This window comes from Idiotropiscis lumnitzeri, chromosome 7, assembly GCF_059441095.1.
Source record: "Idiotropiscis lumnitzeri isolate Australia: NSW breed Sydney's pygmy pipehorse chromosome 7, RoL_Ilum_1.0, whole genome shotgun sequence".
NCBI lineage: Eukaryota > Metazoa > Chordata > Actinopteri > Syngnathiformes > Syngnathidae > Idiotropiscis > Idiotropiscis lumnitzeri.
The window spans coordinates 11,832,787-11,853,383 of NC_142397.1; the positions used below are offsets into that span (position 1 = coordinate 11,832,787).

The 20,597-nt window shown below is 40.4% G+C and overlaps 2 protein-coding genes across 4 annotated transcripts; one reads left to right on the plus strand and one right to left on the minus strand.

Moving 5' to 3' along the window:
* The first annotated feature begins 331 nt into the window (after positions 1-331).
* Positions 332-14,127, plus strand: golim4a (golgi integral membrane protein 4a). 3 transcript variants are annotated; one of them, XM_088301329.1, is made up of 16 exons: positions 332-923; positions 7,209-7,283; positions 7,375-7,424; positions 7,621-7,674; positions 7,757-7,907; positions 8,532-8,614; positions 8,929-9,012; positions 9,385-9,567; positions 9,637-9,939; positions 10,158-10,423; positions 10,625-10,698; positions 10,793-10,845; positions 11,480-11,695; positions 11,837-11,905; positions 12,518-12,613; positions 13,257-14,127. In XM_088301329.1, exons 1-16 carry the CDS (start codon positions 737-739, stop codon positions 13,374-13,376), a joined length of 2,064 nt encoding a protein of 687 aa, XP_088157455.1. In that variant the 5' UTR covers positions 332-736; the 3' UTR covers positions 13,377-14,127. The 3 variants fall into 3 exon arrangements, with proteins under 3 accessions (XP_088157455.1, XP_088157456.1, XP_088157457.1); XM_088301330.1 differs by having other exon boundaries at positions 10,161-10,423; XM_088301331.1 differs by lacking the exon at positions 12,518-12,613.
* A 774-nt stretch (positions 14,128-14,901) lies between these two features.
* LOC148333578 (acidic leucine-rich nuclear phosphoprotein 32 family member A) lies at positions 14,902-19,714 on the minus strand. The gene is made up of 7 exons (XM_088301069.1): positions 19,571-19,714; positions 18,855-18,984; positions 17,523-17,616; positions 16,658-16,791; positions 16,434-16,576; positions 16,157-16,354; positions 14,902-16,031 (listed from the first exon to the last, which is right to left on the minus strand). Exons 1-7 carry the CDS (start codon positions 19,579-19,581, stop codon positions 15,914-15,916), a joined length of 828 nt encoding a protein of 275 aa, XP_088157195.1. The 5' UTR covers positions 19,582-19,714; the 3' UTR covers positions 14,902-15,913.
* Between the last annotated feature and the right edge of the window lie 883 nt (positions 19,715-20,597).

Consider the following 20,597-nt stretch of genomic DNA (forward strand, 5'->3'; position numbering starts at 1 on the left):
TAGAATTTGTTTAACTGTGAAAAGGTTGTTTGTATCTCTCTATAGCCCTCTCTTATCATTAATCATGACAAAGGTCAATAAATACCCGGAAAGGGCTTTCAAATCACTGATTTAATTAGGACAAAACGTATAGGCTATGTGTTATGCACGATTGCTTTAAATTCATCGGAATTAAATAAATAAGAAGTCAATCGTCTTTTTCTATTTATCCAAATCGTTCACGGGATGCTTTTAATTGACATCTCTTGCTACCAATACGTGAACGGTATTTTTTGTGGGGGAGGGTCTATGCACATTTATTTCCTCGTGGGGCGGGATTTCCTGTTTAGTTGTGGTTGGATGGCGGGGGTCTACCGGGTTGACACGTAACTCAAGTTAAAGGTGCCATGCAGGCCTCGTTGATGATTTTGGACCTAACTTTTTAAGCACAACTTCTATTGGTTACGTTGGGTGGAACATACCCTGCAACGAAGAGGGAGAGGCGAATGTAGTTTTTTTTTTTTTTACCGCGAGTCGTCTGGTGAAAATCTGCGCGGCCACTTTGAAGTGAAACGGAAAAAAAGACTGCCGTAAGTGTTGCCGTGCGTAAGTAATGTTTATGTGCACTCGTCTGGCCTGCGTGGAAATGTCTCTGGAGTAAAGAGTGAGGGGCGAGGTTGCGAGTCGAGTCGGGAAGTTTCCTGCAGCAGAGACGGAGCTTCATCGCGCAAGCTGTGGGGAGAGGCGCGGGTCCAACATGGGAAACGGAGCGTGCTCACGGAGGCAACGCAGGATTTTCCAGGTTCTCCTGTTGGTCACCGTGTTCTGCGGGATGCTGTACGGTGGCATGGTGTCGTACGAGATGCACAAGGAGCTGAAGAGGACACAAGCCATGGCACAGAAGTACCAGCAACACCAAGAGTCTCTGTCGGCTCAGCTCCAAGGTAAACACTGTGACGCTGTCGTGATTGACTAACTTTGCGCGTGATATGTTGTCGCACCACGCTCGGTTAAACTTTTCACTTATGGTTTTGCGGCGCTCCGGTTTTCGATTTAGGGATGTCGGAGTATTTGTCAATGCAGGGATTGTGAAGCCCTGGAAGAGTTTTGTTTTATTAAGCAAATAAACCTGACTTGACTTGACTTTGTGCCTGCCAACTCTCATCCGTTAAAACACGTTTTTCAATTGAAGAATAATTGCAAACTGGATTTCAAGCATTTTATAGTACTTAAACTGCAAACCAGGACGAATTGTCAATTTAATTTGACCTTTCAATCATCTACAACTAACAAACCACCCTAATGACATGACGAGACAAATTGTAGATACAATGAAATTAATTTAGTAAAAAATGTCTAATTTTCTTTTGTAAAGCTCTGTGCCGTCATCACTTGTCTGTTAAAACACAATTTGGAACTTAATCACAAACTACATTTGGCGTGAAGCATTACAGTAGACTTAAATCATCAAAAGGTTGTTCAACTTACTACGCTTTACATCGACCACATTTTTTCTGGCACCCGAGCCCAAGCATTTGGTTTTGGATCTGCTGACACAGAGTCATGATCCGATACATCGGAAATAAAAATAAATAAGTACGACTGCACATACAAATAATGCCAAATTAATATAGAGATCCACATAGACACATGTTATGTTAACATCAAGTGCAACACACATTATTGTGCAGGACGCTTGACTAAATTGTATTTTTTGTGTGTAATTATTTAGCGCATTTTTTTTTCTCTTGGGGATGCAAATGGTACCAATTTATGGAATGGCCGATGCATATAATCATTAATATAGAATGAGGTATTCCTCTGTGTGAGTGCATTTGATATATGTAATGGTAAACATTTACGCAGTTATTTATTGGTGTATACAGACTAAAGTGACATCCATCCAGCTTCGTATTTGGCAGGTACGTGCGTAACTTCTCTCATCTAAAAGCAACACTATTGATTGATTGACCTCGTTAAATGCAACCAGTGGGGAACATGCTTGACTGTCAACAAATAATTTATTGGTTAAACTTCGATTTGAATTTACGTGGTTGGATGAGTCACGATTGCAAACCTGCCTGTTACTCTCTCAACTCTGAAGCTGTTCAGTGAGGCAATCTTTGGCTATTTTAGAAGTAACTTTTGGAATACCCTGAGTGTTTTCACATCGCATACTTTTGCATGTGCATGTGTGTGTTTCTACTGCCACAATGAATCCCTCACACACAAGTAAATAAGATCTAACATAGTGTCATATAAATTTAAGATGTTATTGCTTGGATTATTTGTTTATTTTGTGACCTGTAAAATTTCAGAAAATGAAGAAAAAGAAAAAAAATCGGCCCTGAATTCCAATCGCGTGATCAGAGCGGGACGTCACTATTTTAGACCCAGATATTAGACAGAGGGATGTTGTATAAACTCAGTTGTAAGTACAGTAGGTCGGCGGTTGTTCACTGAAAGACAGTTCATGACCTTTATCCCAGGGTGCTGTTTAATCTTCTGACTGACCAGGCTAGGAATTAGCAAATAACCCAACTGACAGCTAAGTGGATTGTCTGTTTTTTTACCCTCAGAGGTAGTGGGGTTTAATTCTTAATACATGACGCTCGCACACACACACACACTTGAGTTTAGTCTGTAGAACTCTGAAACTCACGCAGTGCGATATGTTGAGGTCGTAAGCTCGGTCGAAGCATCTGCGACTGTTGCCTTACAGTGTTGCTCACTTTGTACGCTACATTTCTGGTCTTTCTGCAAACAACTTGTTTTTGGGACTGGCCCTGTCTCGTATACGTTAACCAACCGTCATCTCATCCAACTCATGGATAAACGACGAGTGCCGCTTTTGATCGTGGAGCAGAAGTGAGGAGCGTTAAGGCAATGGGCCTCATTCACTAACCGCGCCCTTGCATGAATTAGTGCGCAAAACATGCACATGCACGTGTGACGTACAAATTTGTGATTCATCATTACCTTTACCATCATACATTTAGAACGTAATCTGACCATTCGTACACAAAATTAACAATGGATCCACTTTTGCAAAATAAAAAGTATTGAAACTTGAATTTGTTATTGAGTTTAGTAATGTCTTAAAAGGGAAGTTAAGTAAAACATTTTCTTTACAATAATATGTTCAATATCACCCGCCCTATCTAAACACGGCAACTGCTTCATATTGCGTTTGTAGAATGTGAATTAAACGGCAGAATCTATCTCAGGTAGTGGCTATTTTGCTACTTCTAGTCAACTGAAAATGACATCACAGTGCCTGTAGGCTCAGGTAACGACCAGTCATGGCTCACCTTTTTTTCTGAGTTTGGTCCTGTGATGTTTGCAGGATGACGGTGCTCAACTTGCGCGTATTGAGTACTTTTCTGCAGAAATTGTCCAAAAAGTCTGTTTTCCTAAATACAGTTCATACCCTTAAGCCATGGGGTATGTTGACACTTTGTTTTTGATCTTTAACCTGGATCAAGTCATACATGCTGGCTTGATCCTTTATGAATAGTCCGTTTCATAAAGTTTGCAAACAATAAATTAGAATTTGACAATAGAAGCCAGGGTACTTTTGGGTGACAGCAAAGTTAATGAGTACTGCTGACATTAAGTCAATACAATGACGAAAACTTGTTGTGTTGAAGGTTGTACTGCAAGATCTAGACATTTTGATCATGTTTCTAAACAATAGCAACTGGCTAACTTTGGATGATGTAACGTGAGTGACTAGGGCTAACCTGAAATGAAATGAAAACGATGAAATAACTTGTTTGGGGATGCACTGCCAGTTTTACCCCAAAAATGTTGAATTTCCTTTGGAGAAAAAAAAAATATAAATGAACCCAGCGCATCCCAGCGGGTGTGGAGGTTAGTTTTAAGTGGATTTTGTAAATAGTTCTCCAAAGAAGATCTCAATCTGACTGGGTTGTATTGGCGTAATTTAGCAAAACATAATGGCTTGCCTTGTAGATAACATCAGCACTAGTTTAGGCTGTGCTATTGGATTTAATCCATGTCACCGTCAAAAGACCCATCTGTGCTGTTAATCCTAGCAACAAAAAAGTTCATTAATTAGCCAGTCCCTCAAAAATCATGTCTGTCTTAATTTGACCCCCATTTTTGAATCAACGTCTACAGCCGATGTTCTTGACTCCTTTGGAAGCAATTAACCCCCACGTAACATATTTCTTTTTTTTTTTTTTTTTTAAGAAACTTACACATTGAAATTCAGGTGGTAGAGAAGATGCCGGAAATCATCATTCAAGCCATTTACTACTTTCTTAATTGCGTGACTTTGGTCAAATGACATAGGGTTTGTTCACTAGTGATACACTCAGAGGTCGCTTAAGCTTTTGCCATTTGGAAGTACGTGTGACATCTTGGTGAATAGGTCAATACTTTATGATGGACCAAGCGGAAACGGAGTACATTTTTTTCCCCGTATAATACAATTACGGTTTAGAAGAATGATACTTAACATCGCATAAATTGTTCTTATAATGATAAGATTATGATGGTTTATTATTTTTGATCCCAGAAAGGGGGCGGCATGGCTCAGTGGTCGAAGTGACATGAGTGTGAAGCGCTCTGATTACTTTTATAGGTGGAACATTGCTATTCAAGAGACACAACCATTTTACCATTTTGTGTTATTATGTCATTAGTTTAAAAATAACGGTTGACAAACAGATTTTCCTGGCCTGTATTCATCGATTCTGAATGGTTTTGGACTATGTGCACTCGGAACTGAACCAGTGTGTTTGAGGTAAATTATTTACCAACAGTATTTTCTTAACCACAGTCACCGCTTTGCAACACGCACACGAAAATGTTTCCCTTATTGTGTAAAACAAGTAAAATATCGATATGTAATCTTTTTTTGAATTCTTATAGACTCTTTATGAGCTGGCACTGTGCCATAGGTTCTCCGAGTCAGTAAGGCCTAATAGAATGCTTTGCCCATTAGGCCAACTCCAGCAGTAGCGTCATTTCATTGATGGTGTGTAAATGGGGCAGCTGGAGCTGCTCGTTCAGTGGTATTGACACACTTTTGTTCCATTACACAATGCTGAATAGCTGTAAAGGAATATGCAAGTCATTTTAAAATGGTGCCATGATGACAATCTCCTTTTGCAAAGATGTGCTTAGAAGCGACGAGGTGAGAGGTGAGGTCTTAATTGTCCAAACATTTAAAAACAAGATAAAAAGTGCTTCGTACCTGCTTTTCTTGTTTTTTTTTTGGAGAACGCAACAATGCAAGCTAACTTTGTTAACCTGAATAACTTTGGCCCTCATCTTGCGTTACGTGTTTGTATTCATATTGCAGATTTTCTCATTCAGCATTCATACCGATTGTGTAACTTGATATTCGTGGATAACTGTTGATTGTTTTCAGTTTGAGTGAGGGTGAATGGTGTGACAATGTATAGGCGTTTTAAAACTTAAAACACACACATAGTTATGTTTAAACTTTGTTAAACAGTAATAAAATATTCACACAACCAGTGCAGACCTCTTCCCGCTTTGATTGACAGTGTTTGGGCTGTAAGCCACCAACCCACTCAACAGATCTAATCATCCCGCCTATCTAAACCAGCAGATCCGGAAAGGTCATCTCCATAGAGTGCTGCCTTGTTTCACACTCTGCTAATGCACTTTCATCAGGCTGTATTGGAAATTGGTCTGAAGCCCAAATAGTGATTGCTAGTTCTACAAAAGAGATAAGGACTTTGTGTACATGCATATTTTAGAAGAGATGTAACAAGAGCAAAATTATATCTTAACAAGGTTAAAGGCACATAAAAGAAAAAAAAACTGCCATAGAGTGGAAATGCTAATTTTCATGGCAACTTGCTGCCTCTTTCTGAACCACATGGCGTAAGTGATTTTAAACTTCCAAATTTCGCAGCACAGTCTCAAGTCAGTCTATAAGGATTTCCGGACTTGAAGACAGCAGGAATAAGCGACCATTATAGCCGAGTGGGGGAAAAAAAGGAGACAATCTTTACAGACCAAGCTCGTAAATTAGCAGATTTCTGGGAAAATAGTCGTAAAATGTCAAATTACCTGAAGAAGCCAATTCAAAACCCCGAAAATTGTTACCAAGCAACATCCGTATTGATAATGACTAATATCAGGAGCAGATTGGCACTTTTGTTTCAGTTTCTCCTTTTACATAAACTGATTAAATGCATAATTTAAACTAAAACATATTCTTATGAACCTGTTTCTTTAATGCCAAAAATGGATAATGAGGTGGGAAAAAAAAGTCGCCCTGGAGTGTAGGTCGCATTTTTTTGCAGGTATTTTATTTTACAAAATACTGGATCAGAAACAGACATTTCATCTTGGAAGTCAAGTTCCAACATTAATAAAAGAATAAAGAACAGGTTGAATAGATGTAAGATTTGCTAACACACCTCTGTCCGTGCTCTGATCGAGAGGCAGTTGTGTTGCATGAAGCAGAAGCACCAAGAAAGTCCTCTTGTAGTCCTTTGTATTCGTCGCCTTGGCAACGACCTGAGCGCGGAGAGGTACCGCAAGTCTCTCCCGCAGGATGTTGTTCAAGCAGCCACTCGTTCCTCTGGAGCTGCGGCCATCTAAGCTTTCTGTTTTTTGTTTTTTTTTATTGTCACAGTAAGAGTTGCCTCGGCTTTTCACAAGTCCCTAACAAGTTTCTCATTCACTACAAACTTTCTCTCGTCTGCTCGATTATGGTTTTCACCTGCAAAGTTCACTACTTGCAGCTTTGTAGTCTGCTGAGGGGCATTTGTTAAGTTGTTCTCAGTTGTTTTTGTTAGGAGTAGGAGATATTGGTGGACAAGTCTAGAGTACCCTCTTGTGGCTGTCTGTGGAATTCCCCTTTTCTTTTCATGTGTTCGTCGCTCCAGACGGTTGCAGGAACAGCCAACCTATGGGGAAAAAGTGTGATTTACAGCCCAGAAAATACGGTTGTCTTCTAGGGTCAGTGAAACCTGAAAAGCATTCTCCCAAAGTGGAAGTATGTTCTGTCATACAAAGCTCAGCTATAACAAATGATTTACTTTTTTCAATGCTGCTAATCTGTTGGAAAGTCCAGATTAGGCAAGAAATAGCCACATTGTCACTTGAACTCACAAAGTTTGTACTGTCAACGATCAATCTTAAAATGCCTCAATTGAACTCCTCTGTCTTGTCCTCATGTTGCAATATTTCCCTCCTCTCGCTGTCTTCACAATTTGCAGTGGTATATGAGCATCGCTCAAGACTGGAGAAGTCTCTTCAGAAGGAGAGGTTGGAGCACAAAAAGGCCAAAGAAGGTGAGACATTTGTTCCGGTCTCAATTAGATGTCACACAGACACTTAATGCGGAATTGCCAATATTGTTTTTTTTTTGTTTTTTTTTTTCAGATTACCTGGTGTATAAACTGGAATCACAGCAGTCACTGAATAAGGAGAAGGTATTTAGTTCCCATTAAGATTCAAAATCCTTAATTGTCACAAAAAAAAAACCTAAATTATTATCAACTTTGTTTTCATCTGTTATCGGATTGTTCAATGTGTGTGGTGTGTCTCCCACTCGCTGTTTTGTGTAGTTTGACTGAAAACTTAAGAGAAGTGCGATTTTTACAACATTTTGTTTGTGTGCCCACACAGCAAGACTCCGGCAGCAAACTGAGCTCGCTACACGTGCAACATCAGATGCTCAAGGTTCGGATTTGCTTTGTTCTTTCCCTCTAATGTTGATTATGTCAAATGAAGAAATGACCATATGTTTGCGCTCGTCTCTCAGAACCAGCATGAGGACCTGAAGAAGCAACATTATGATCTGCAGGAGCAGCATCAAATGCGGGAAAGTGATCACAATCGACTGATAGATGAGCACAAAGAGCGTTATGAAAAAATGCAGCAAGTCAAAGAAAAGGAGGTGGCCCAGCTTAAAGGTGCCTTCCGTCTATTAAATAATTGTAAAATGTGAATGTATTGTATGCATATGACTTGGTCTGTTTTTCACAGACTGTGTATGAGGCACAGCTGCATCACCATTTCAATTTGCCTACTTTGTCTCCATCTTGTGACATTACAAGAAACTGCATGGGATCAGAACCTAACTCAATAGTTTTCCACAGGCAGAATGCAGGAACAGACACATATCAATATGCAACCGTTTCTTTCTAAAAAAAAAAAAAAAAAAAAAAATCCTTGCATGTGGTTACTTTTTGAAATGATCACTTCTACAACATTCTTCGGAAATGTCCCACCACTGGTGAGCTATTTTAAGAACAGGCTCGCCGGCTACTCATATGGTCCTTGGGTGCGAACTGAAGACACATTCTTGTCTTTTTCCAGAGAGTACAGAGATATATAAACATTCCCCCGTAACTCAAAAATTGGCCAGGGTATGAATCGTTTGAGACGTAATTGTACATTTTAACATATTTTGTATCATGCCATTGTCTTGAAGCAGCAGCTGGTCTCGTCAAGAAAATGTATCACCGGGATATTATTGTAATGTATGCAATTTAGGATTCAAGCTTCTTTTTCAAGCCTACTTTTTCCACCTGCAGACAATGTATTTAACCTCAGAGAGGAAAATAAACAGCTCAGGAAATCCCACCATGACATTCACATGCAACTGCAGGATGCTCAGGTGAAACCTTTTATCTACCTATCTGACTTTAGGTTTCTTCTTAATCAATTGTTGGGCTGTTTAATGCAGTAATTTATACAGTGTGTTTAGTTTATGCTGTGGTGTGTTATAGATTTTAGCCACTGGGATAAGAATAGTTGCATTTAATTCAAAATGTATGCGAGAATAAATATTGCTTTGAATTATGTTGTATAAATGGACAACTTTCTCACTCATGTTTCATCGATATTTGTATGGTTGTTTATGGTGACTGTCATGTGTTAATGGTATCTATTGTGTTTTCCTTGTGTGTGTGTGCGTGTGTTTGTCTTCAGGTGAGGCATCAAGACCTGAAAACGGTGCACGATCAGATTGCACTGTCACTAGAAGACCATAAGAACGCGTTAGCCGTAGCTCAGGTAGGCAAACGGTTTGATGGGGGTTTTCCATCAAAAAGATAAAAGCATATCATGGAAACAATAATTGGGCTTGCTGCTAATAATAAATACTAGTCCAAGCGTTTAAACGGATAGCAGTTTTGTATGGCTCTTAAAAGGGAGCTATTAATGAATAGTGATCAAGTGAGTAAGGATGCTTTGTTGTTTTTCATGTTTCTCATATACCGCGCATAAATGAAAAACATCATTTTGTCAACCAAACCTTTGATAGATGTTCTTGGATTTTAATGTCAAGTTTTTATTCCTTTACAGTTTGGCTAACACTCTTTTGGACTAAGTGATACGTGATATGTGTATCCAAATATGTTTTTCCTCCTGTGCCTGCTTTTGCAGGTACAAGTTAATGAATACAAAAAGCTGAAGGAGTCCTTGAACCAGGCACCAAACTTGAGACAGCCTGATCAAAATTCTGTGCTCCAGCAACCAGAACCCAAATCCCAGCCGGCCTTTGTATTGGGCCAGCAAAATAATGCGCTGCCTGTCCTGAAAGAGGATCACCATGATACTGCGTCCAGGGTATTTTTATTCATTTTATCTTCACTTACCCAAAAGAAATTCCACATTCACATTCAAATTTCGTTTCAGCTGGACCAACAAGACGAGGAGACCCACTCTCGGGCCGCGATCCAGTCTCACCCCACCATGTCGGATCACACATTGTCAGAGAAAGAGGATGATGGCGACGCAGAGAGGAAGAGGGAGCTTGCCGAGGAGGAGATGGCCCAAGCAGGACAACCTCAAAAGCTAGAGGAAGAGGACCAGGATCAACAGCAGGAGGAGGAACACGAGGAGGAGGAGGAGGAGGAGGAGGAGGAGGACGAGGACGACAAGCACGAACTTGAGCAGCATGATGAGAACGCCTTGGACAGCCAGATACATCAGCCGCACGTCAGTATCAGTTTACTCATTACAACGTCATAATTCTGAACATATTTTTCAGTCCTGAAACTGCATCTATTTCAAAACAAAGCCCCCACACAAAGTAATTAATTAGCTTTCATCTCCTCAAACAGTTCAAATTAATTTGTTAGTTCCGCTTGAGAAATGATTTACCTGTATCTTATATCATATAATTATTCCATTAAAAATAAATATTTGTTGTCCAGAAGGAAGTCCAGCCCCGGCGAGAGTCGCATAGTCAGGTGGGGGGTGCCAAATCCGCTTATGAGCAGCAGCAGGAGCAGCAGCGCCTGGAGGCTCAGAAGGCCGAAGAGCGGCGGTTGATCCAGATGCAACAGGACTCCCTGCAGAGCCAGAGAGAGAGGGTGCTGAGGGAGAGGGAGGCGAAGCTGAAGGACGAGCAGGAGCGGGAGAAGCAGCAGCATCAGGAGGCAGACCGACGGGAGCAGCTGCTAAGAGAGGAGCACCAAAGGTCAGATGAATTCAGTCAGGTGTGCATATAGTGAGTGACGATGGAAGCACGCTGCAAATCTGTGAAGTAAAGACGGATTCCAAATAAGTTCATGACAGACATGGGTTTCCAGCAAATGAGGACTTTTTAATTAGAAATATTCCGCTCCGATGACATTTCTGGAGTTCTGAAATGAGCGCTGTATTATGTCTTTGTTCTCAGGAAGAAGGCCGAGTATGAAAACATGGACCATAATCTCGACCAACTAGAAGGATTTCACGCTGACAAGAAAGAAGGTGAAACGGAGCATTCTTGCCGCCAAGCTATGTGTCTTACGACCTGATCCGAGGAGATCATGCACTTCATTCCTTTTTTTTTTTTCCCCCACAGAGAAGCATTCTCTCTTGTTACGTGATGACATGAAGGTGCCACCACATCAGAAGGTGACTTGTTTGTTCATGTTTCTGCCAGCTTGTTTGACTTGACTCAGCGCACTTTTCTGGGGAAAGTTCCCATCTCGACTCAAACAGTAAATGCAAAATAATTACTACAGCAAAAGTAAAACAATTGTTGAGCGCCAGTTTTTTCCTGTGTCCATATGTTGGTACACTAGGGACAGTCTGGTTATTTTCCCTTTCCATCCAATTTTCCTGTCAGAAATAAGTGTTTCGTGAAGTGAATTAGTTTATTTCCGTCTCAAACTGTCAACCTCATTCAAGAGAAGTTTGCATCTGTTGTGAGTAGGAAATTCAAGCTGTTTTCCAAAGCTTTTTTCTAGTTACAGGTCAGCAATGTCAAATTTTCCAGTTCTTTGGAATGTTGAATTACTCATTTTGACTATAAATTGATAGGATGCTGTTTGCACCATTTCCATTTTGGGGTGTTGGGAGCATTTCTATAAGGACAACGGGGGAAAAAATTGCATTTACAGTTTGAATTTGTACAAAAATGTCATGGGATCTTCCTCAGCCAGTACTCAACAAAATTGAATGAAAATGATGTTTGTTATTTAGCAAATGTATACAAAAAAATATCGACCATTACGCTTTAGTTCCGTTGCCTTCTCCTCTTTCTCAGGGTGCTGTCGGCGGCAGTGAACTGGAACCTGAGGATGATCCCAACAACCAGGGTGAGGATGAGTTCGAAGAAGCAGAGGAAGACCAGTCACATCATCGTGTTCCGGAGGATGAGGTGCTGGAGGAGGAAGAAGAGGAGGAGGAACCCGCAGCACGTGACCAGCACGTAGACTCGCATCAAGGCCACGAGCATGCTGCTATGGAGGATGAACTGGTGGTGAGTGGACGCACTGAGAACTACTGGAATTTATCGCGAGACTGAGATATACATAGTGTTGCTTGACAGTGCAACATGATGATGAAGATTGATCCAATTTGCCATTTGACATTGATAGCTCACATGTTTTTGTCTGTCAAGATTGCTGGAAACCCGGATCAGCAGGAAGACAATCTGGACGACCAGTACCAGGAGGAAGCTGAGGAAGAGGTGTGTGACACAAGACCATTTGTCCGTTATGGTTATGAGCGATGAACTTAAGTATGTGCTCACCCTTACAGCAGATTTGGTCTGATTAAAACCATCATGCATGTGTTGCTCTGTTAGCGCAGTTCTTTTTCTCAAGTATCAAATGAGACTGCTTAAAAAGATGTACTCTGGTGCAGTGTGGTTCACTTGAGTTCAAATGTTAATGATCCACAGACCAAAAACAACAAAATGATTTCTTGAAAATGCACTGGGAAGTTACACATTTTAACAGCAACAGTCATAAACTTTGTGTCCCGGCAACTTTAAAAATGTGAGTTTCAGTATGGAGACTACCTTACGAATGCTATTCAATCTGGTGGTTACTTGATACAACTATCACATAGTTTTACTTGTAGTTGATCTGATCGTACAAATGCAAGTTTGAATGCCTAAATGAGCCTGAACAAATGTTCTCACAATTTAATTGGTTAGCCAAATGCCCGCCCCTAATAGTATCAAGGAAGGCATCGCTCCGTGGCTTACTTTCAACCTCTTTGTTGTGAAGTAGTTTCTTATCTAATTGATTAGTGCTACTATGTGAGTCAGTTATGTTGTGCCTCTCTGACCTGGAAGGCTCAGGATGACATTGCTGGCGGGGAGAAGAAGGAGAGGGAAGATCAAGTGGAGGAGGATGGAGAGGAGACATATAATGAGGAGAACATGGAACAGGTTCAAAGAAATTTTCACAATTCTCACTGAGTTAAGCAGCAAAGTCAATCTGTTTTTATCCATCTCAGTGGGCGGCCATTTTGCGACTTTCCATTGACTAAAAATGACATCACAGTTGCTCAGGAAACAACCAATAGTGGCTCCCCTGTTTTCTAAAGTTGAGCCGTGATTGGTTGTTACCCGAGTCCTGCGCAACTGTGATGTCAATTTCAGTGGACAGAATGTGGCTTAATGATGGATTTTACTGCTTAACTCATGTTCCACCAAACGCTATATTAGTCATAATGCCGTGTTTAGACGAGTGGGACTACATAGAACATAAAATCCTAAAGACAATTTTGGGATTGACTTCCCCTTTAAGGATTCGTCCTGTACATTAAATTAAATGAACATCCTCGGCCACTGTAGGAGGACATAGTTGTTTCTCTACCTATCTGTTTTATCTTAAAGGCAACATTTTTCCATTTCTTTTTAGTTTGATGGTCTGTCTAAATTAGTGGATGGTAAATATAATGTAGCATTCTGTTCCAAATTTAGTGTGTGGAGTGTGCACATTGTCAGCCTCTGGGTTTCCTCCTAAATGGTTTTGAAATGTCATTTGCTTGTTAAGACATCCGTGACAGTGAAGTTGCCTTGTACGCAGGGACCACACAAGGGGGAGGCTCATGGCAAAGACACTGAGGAAGAGAATTACGAGGAAGAGGATGCCGAGGAAGAAGGGCTCGGTCGAGAGAAGGGAACCATTCGACGGGCGGAGATGTAAATCTGAAATAAACTCTGAGAGGTTCTTTTTCCTCATTCTCAAAAAAGGAAGCCAACAGCCATCCTGTCAAGACTCCATGAAGGACGATTGGGATAGAACGCCTGGAGATGTAGATGGTGAAGGCTTGCTCTAGAACTGATCCGCTTTCACTGTGCAATTGGACGGAATGTAATGGGTGGAGATGGTTTTATATGCTGTACGATGATTTTTTTGTTTTGTTTTTAATACATTTATGTCTTCTCTCTTTTAAGTGCACACATGCAAAGAATGTACTCTCATAAAGATGGCAATAAAGTAAGAAAGTTAGTATTCTTTATATGAAGAAGGCATCAGTAAAATGTTCATCTGGCATTCCAATCAATCGCTTGTTCTTTTATTTATTGTTGATTGATTGTGACGCCTTTGACAATCAGGCAAGGTGCAATTTAAAATTAAGTTTGCCACACCGACATGTGCCTTTCCATTACTATGCCTCTTCTAAGTCATCTTGCATTTTCAAATGCATCATATAGGGAAAGGGATGTCAAAGTTCGCATGTGAACGAGCAAAGTCTGCCTTATGATACAATGGTTCACTCAACTATTTCAAGTTGTCCATCAACAAATCTCATGCAATTTTCATCACAATGTACAATGAAATACATGCTGTCTATATTTTTCAACTGTATTTGAAGCAGAAATGGAATTTTATTGAATCATGTTTTGTCAAATTATTTTTTTGTGTGTGTGGAATAAAGTGTTTTTCTGTTGTATGTTGTTTGCACTCATAATTGATATCCATCCATCCATTTATCTGAAACACTTTTCCACACGTGGGTCGCGGATGTGCTGAAGGGGTCTGACAATTTTTATGAACGGTAAAAAAGGGTCAAGTGCCCAGCTCTGCTAATAATGTATAATACAATACAACTTCATTTATATATAAAATACGCATGTGGCATATTGCCTAAAAATAAGGTATAATATTAAGTTAAGCAATACAAACCTATGTCAATTTCTTCTAAATACTCACTGTACAGACTAATACAAAATTCTGCTGTAACCAAGCTCCAGCTCCAAGCTGTGATGATATTCTCTGCCCATGATAATAGGGTGGGAAAATTGTCATAAAACAGCCTCAGATGATTACATTTTAAAATGACTCCCTGCTGGTCACAAGGCACTCTTCCTGACCTGAACCTTGTCTTCTGCATTTAATTTGCCCACTGCAGCGTTAATGATCTCACCCCCACTCACATGAAGATTTTTTTTTCTTTGCTTACAAACAGATAACACATGCACACTTAAACTCATGCCAATAAAGCAGGTAAACCTTAGTTTGGGACTGCTTTAATGCCGCGGACCGCCCGTTTGCTACCGGGCCGCGCAGAGACTGACAAAACAAAAAAAGAAAAAAAATTCTTAATAAAAATTGCATCTCGACAGCCAAACTCCACCCTATGTCGATTACGTTCTAAAGGGTAGTAGGGCTGAGTACTTGTGGTATATATATTTTACTCCTCTTGATAAATTTAATGTAGAGTAATTGCACATTTTATTAACATACAATTTGTTTTCCATATTTCAAACATCTTTAGCAGTACAACAAATGCAGAACAATAAAATAACACTGTGAACTACTAAAAATGGATCCCTCATGAATAATGAATATGCTCTCAAGTGTAAACAATCAGTTTTGAGTTATGATCCTATATACATCGTCGCTACTTGCAAATGTTGCTTATGTTTACATGGATAGGCTTGTGCAAACGCCACTCCCATTTTTATGCTTTCGACTTGGCTGTTTCTCGTCCAAATTATTTAACACATTATTTCTATTGCCTTGTTTTTGGCGACATATCTTGCACTACGTTTTCCTCTTCCTCGTCACTCTGGAGATACTGCCACAAAAGCCATTTTCAAAATCACTTAATCTCTATCAGCTGTGCGATTAGCTGCATTGTTACTATTTATTTCATTTATTGGCGGATTCTGTTTACTTTCACTCGTAAACCAAAGTCAGAGGAAAAAGCTGCACTCTGATTGGCTGCAGCTGTGGACATTACCGCTGATGGAGTAATAAAGCTCACGTCCTGCGGCTGGTCACGTGATATCACGATTCATATCATTCATATGTTTAGTGATGGGAAAATGAAGTTTCATGAAGCACTTACGATATTTATTTTCTCTGCTAGATGGGGCTCTTGTTTTAAAGATAAACGCGAATACAATTAGAACGACAGAAATCTCCAACAAATCACATCTTTATGGTTTTGCTCCAGTTACCATCTAAAGTCATTGGTCCAGCCTCATTATCTCCTGAAGGTCTCCTCAAGATGTTTCCTTCCACTGTATTCCATCATTATCAGTCAGACATGTTTTAAACAAGACACAACCATGAATGATTGACCCTCCAACAAACTGCCTGCCAATGTACATTAGGTGTGGTGGTTGTGGCAATAATTGTGGCACATTTAAGGAAATAAAGAAAAAATGTTGGGGGTGTTCTCCCCTGAGTAGATTTGAGTCTGCACAGTGCGTATCCATCCCTGGCAAATATCACAAAATGTTGCACATCCTTGTGATTTGTGGGAAGTGGAGTCCAGTGTGGAGATGGTCTTCTGGCAGCATCGGGACGCCATCCAAGATCTCAAGATTTGGCAAGCAGGAGAACACACTGTGTGAAGTCAGACAACAGTCACCCTTTATTGTGCAGCCACCACTGACAAAAGTATTAATACATTCTATGAGGTCACACAATAATAGATTCTAAATGCATGTTTTTTTTTTTCAGCTCCTCACCGTGCACGGTAGTCCTGAGAGAACGTCACGGGGTTGAGCGTCAAGTTTAGGGATCGCAGAGGACTGCTCATCAATGCGTCCAATCCTACCAGGGAGCTGATGGCATTCTCGGACAAGCAAAGTTGCTCCACGGCTGGAAGTTTTGGCAATTGATGTAAAGACACCAGATGGTTCCGGTGCAGATTTAATATCTTGCACCTAAAAATGGCAGAAAGCAAATTGGTATTTGCTTTAGAATCCATAAGTTACAGAGGAAGGAAGTGATGCTCCTCTTTACCTTGGCAGACGGACAGAATTCAGGTTGCTTAGGGAGTTGTTGACCAGTTGTAGTTGCTCCACACGGATCAACCTGCGGAGAATGCGGAGGAAGTTTTCCTCTTGGAAAGCATCACCCAAATCCTGGTAAGAGAGATTCAGCTCCTTTTGGAAGAAGCTAACAGTTAGAAGGGAATAACTTGTCTTTAGTTCTGTCACGCCTAACATAAAAGTGTCATGACTCACCAGACAGTTTTCCCAATTCTCTTGGCGTCTCTCTTGCCATCTCGGCTCCTCCTTCTCTCTCCTTCGCTTCCTCCTCCATCTCTCCACACAGGCTGAATCCGCCTGTCTTTGATATAGATCCTCATCGGATGGCCCTTAAGGTGACAAAATATCTTTTTACATCGTCTGCCTGCCAATTTGATTCTAAAAGCAACGAATATTCGAACAGATGTTCCAATGTCAGCCTATGCAAGCTGACTTTGAGTAAGCGGCTTGATATTTAACTGAATTGAATTCCACCAAATGACAGAACGTAACCAACCACACCCACAGCAAGTCACTCGCATGATTTATTTTACGCCTTCCTGTCGCGCTCCACCCATAATTTTATTTCCAGCTTGGAACTGGCAATGCCTGAGTGTTGGGGCACTTCTCGGCAAACAAACACCCATCATCTGCATGAAAGGCAGCTTCGTGTACCAATACCCTCTCAGTGTGTATGTATGCAAAAACAAGCATGTAAAAACATTTTCTTAGCCATCATTCAAGTTGAAGGAACATGATGGAAAATTTACGTTTTTATTGCGTGAGTACAAATATTTGCGTTTCTTGAGTGCCTTTACACAACCCAGTATTTTTTTAGATGCCTATGGCATACAAGAGAAAAGTGCTCTTTAATAGTTGATTCTTTGGATATTTCATAAAGACTGGTTTAATTTGTTTAAGAATTACAATTTAATTTAATTTAATTTAATTTAATTTAATTTAATTTAATTTAATTTAATTTAATTTAATTTAATTTAATTTAATATACCTTCACAATAATAATAATGATGCTATGCATCATGGCACAGCACGACCACAGTATTGTCAAACTGAGGCAGACCTTCTCGGACTCTGGGGCAGGTCAGCTGATCTCCGGTGAGGTCGCACTGCGGCAGGTGATGCCACGAGGCAAAGCGGAAGCGGCTGGCTGGAAGCTGTGAGCAAAAGGAGAAATGCATGCGTGGTGTAAGACATGAAATGACTGAGCATATCAAATCAAGAATTGTAATTCTTCTTCAAACTATTTTTTCCAAGTGGTCTAATCCAGCATTATTATAAAACAGCCATTTAAAACATGCATGAACTGCACGCAACCACAAAAATTTAACAATGAAGCAGATAATGAAGAAAGAGGCAGCATGGTGGGCGACTGGTTAACACAATGGCCTCACAGTTCAGAGGTGCCGTCTTCAATTCCTGCTCCGGCACTCCTCTATGGAGTTTGCATGTTCTCCCCGTGCCAGGGTGTGTTTTCTCCGAGTACTCCGGTTTCCTCCCACATCCCCAAAACATGCATGATAAGTTGATTGGACACCCTGAATTGCCCCTAGGTGTGTTTCTAAGCGTAGATGGTTGTTTTGTCTTTGTGTGCCCTGCGATTGGCTGGTGACCAGTTCAGGGTGTACCCTGCCTACTCCCCAATGACAGCTGGGACAGGCTCCAGCACCCCCGCGGCCCTTGTAAGGAGAAGTGGCTCACATAATGGATGGATGGATGAACAAAGAGTTAGTGATTAAAAAAGTGCCAAGCAATGCAAGTCTATTCCCAGAAAGGACTTCTTACATTCAAATTTTACCACAAAATGTAATCAATGTCCTTTAATTGCCATTTCAGATGGGACATAATGGTGGAAAGAAGGGGGAGCAGTAGAAAATGGCACACAGCAGATTAACGAACCATAAATACCCAAAGAGCAGCAAAATGTGCTCGTTACCTGATGTTACCTCTGTAGAAATGTTCACTCAGACTTTTGCCGGTGATACACAAGACGACCCTATTTATCTAAATAATAGGGCATTTTGACCCTTTTTGGGAATTTCAGCCGGGCAGCACAATGATTTACTGATGGGCCCATCAACTTCACAGCACTCCTAAAATATAACTAGCGCTCATTATAATTAATGTTTTTATCAACAATTGGAGTCAGATTTAACATTATTCATTTTTATTAATACTGAAAATGCGTTTTAATGTCAACACTGGCCAGTGATTGTATACCGCTGCCCATCCCAAAATCCACTCTTAGACTCAATGCACTGTTTCTTTAAACAAGAAAACCTTACTCTATTTTATACATGGAATTTTTTTTAACTTTAAAGTAACTAGTTTCATAAACAATCCAATCCAAAAGGAATTTAGATAATTATAGTGTTTCAAAGAATCAGTCACTTACAGGTGTGGATCCAAGCCCAGAATCAGGACTCCGGTGCACGGAGGCAGGCAAGTGTGCCACGCCGAGCTCGGAATAGTGGGACAAGTGGGATTTGGGGAGGCTGTCGCTGAGAGTGTTCACACCTGAGGAACTGAAAGGAGAAAGAAAAGCATCATGTTGTTTGTAATGGAAGCTCCAGTGCGCAGAGAGAACCTGACCACCAGCCGAGTGGTTGAGTTACAGCCAAGGACACCTGAGCAGGTCTGCCACTGGTTTATAATAGTCTGTGTGCCTCTCTATAATTGATTAAATTGAATACAAAGTGGCAAATAAAACAGTTTAATCCTACCATTATGCTCCCTTCAAGTATTAGAGAAATCTCAATTAACTGTACAGGTGTACCCAATTACCCAATATGGGAGTTTGCCTTTTGTCTAATGCTGGGTGAGGAAAATGGGATCTTCAACCACGGACAAACAACAAAATTAAAGTTCCTTTTAAAAAAAAAATAAAACCAGCATTTGCGTAATTCAGAATGTCAACATTAGCTATGTTTAATTTGTGGTTTAAAAGGGCTATTTAAAGATTGCCTGGTCCCTCTTAAACTCTTTTCAATGCCCAAAGTAGGAAATAATGGAAATTATTTAAGCAGACGTACAGTAAGCAATAAAAACAGAGAAACAGACTCATTTGAGGTTACACTTAAAGTATTATCTGATGTTTGGTTCCAAGCTCACCTTTCTGACATGTCCCAATCGTGTGCTGGTGAACTCTGGCAGCCTTTAACAACACATTGCGGGTCAAACCGTCGTGCTGTGCGAAGTTGCAACCGTGACCCATGGAGGCGAAATCTTGTGTTGGCGTTCTCTGCGAGTAACCCGCTTTGCTGTTCCTGAGCAGCCTCGGTCAGGTGAGACGCTCCTACTGCTACTTAACTGTCGCTCCTGTGTTGCCTAGCAACCGTGCTCATGTGAGGAAGGTGGAAAACATTACAAGGTTGGTATAGTACACATAATCAAGGTGACAAATTGTCTAATTGGACACTTTGATTACTTTAACGAAGGAGCGATGAGAGGAACTTAATAGAAGTAAGAAATGTTTTATTTGTCCTGAGTTGCCTTCTTTGTTATATAATGGCCTGCTGCTAACTCATGTCTCATGTTACCGGAGGCTTCCTTTGCTCTGAATTTGTGTCCACGATAATGTTTCAACATTTTTGTGGATTAAGACGCTCATTTATGAGGATTTCGACAAATTATTAAAGTGTAGGCCAATAACAACATATCATCCATCCATTTTCTAACCTGCGTGTCGTCATTGGTGGTGAGCGGGAACCAAAATCATCCGTTAACAAAAGGGTGGAAAATAATAAATCAATGTTTTAAAAAACAACTCTTGCGGCATTGGTGAAAATGAATATTTAAGAACGCTTGTGAAACTTCAACAAAAGTCAACATTTAATTGTGGTGTTCCTCAGAGATTCATCCCAGTCCCACCCCGGTTATTCTAAACCAAAGTGCTTCCCTTTGGATTAAAAAAAATATACATTAAATATAAATTTTAAGTTTTCACACTTGTATTATTTGGCCCTATTCCCAGACAAATCGATTATAGATTACATGTATGCCCTGTCAGTTTAGCGTGGGTCATAGATGTGCAACCAAGCATGCCTTTTTTACAATCAGAGTATAAAAGATGGCGTCACAGTGGAATAGCGGTAAGCATGTCCGCCTCATGTACCTAAGGGTACATGTAAAATGTACC

Excerpts from the sequence above, each read along its gene's own strand:
- LOC148333578 (XM_088301069.1), bottom strand. Across the intron at positions 16,792-17,522 it reads CTGCCCCAGAGTCCGAGAAG|GGCCATCCGATGAGGATCTA; the intron begins GTCTGCCTCAGT and ends TGTCACCTTAAG. Across the intron at positions 16,355-16,433 it reads AATTCTGTCCGTCTGCCAAG|GTGCAAGATATTAAATCTGC; the intron begins GTAAAGAGGAGC and ends TGCCATTTTTAG.
- golim4a (XM_088301329.1), top strand. The coding sequence starts at position 737 with ATGGGAAACGGAGCGTGCTCACGGAGGCAACGCAGGATTTTCCAGGTT. Across the intron at positions 7,675-7,756 it reads TGCAACATCAGATGCTCAAG|AACCAGCATGAGGACCTGAA; the intron begins GTTCGGATTTGC and ends CTCGTCTCTCAG. Across the intron at positions 9,568-9,636 it reads ACCATGATACTGCGTCCAGG|CTGGACCAACAAGACGAGGA; the intron begins GTATTTTTATTC and ends ATTTCGTTTCAG.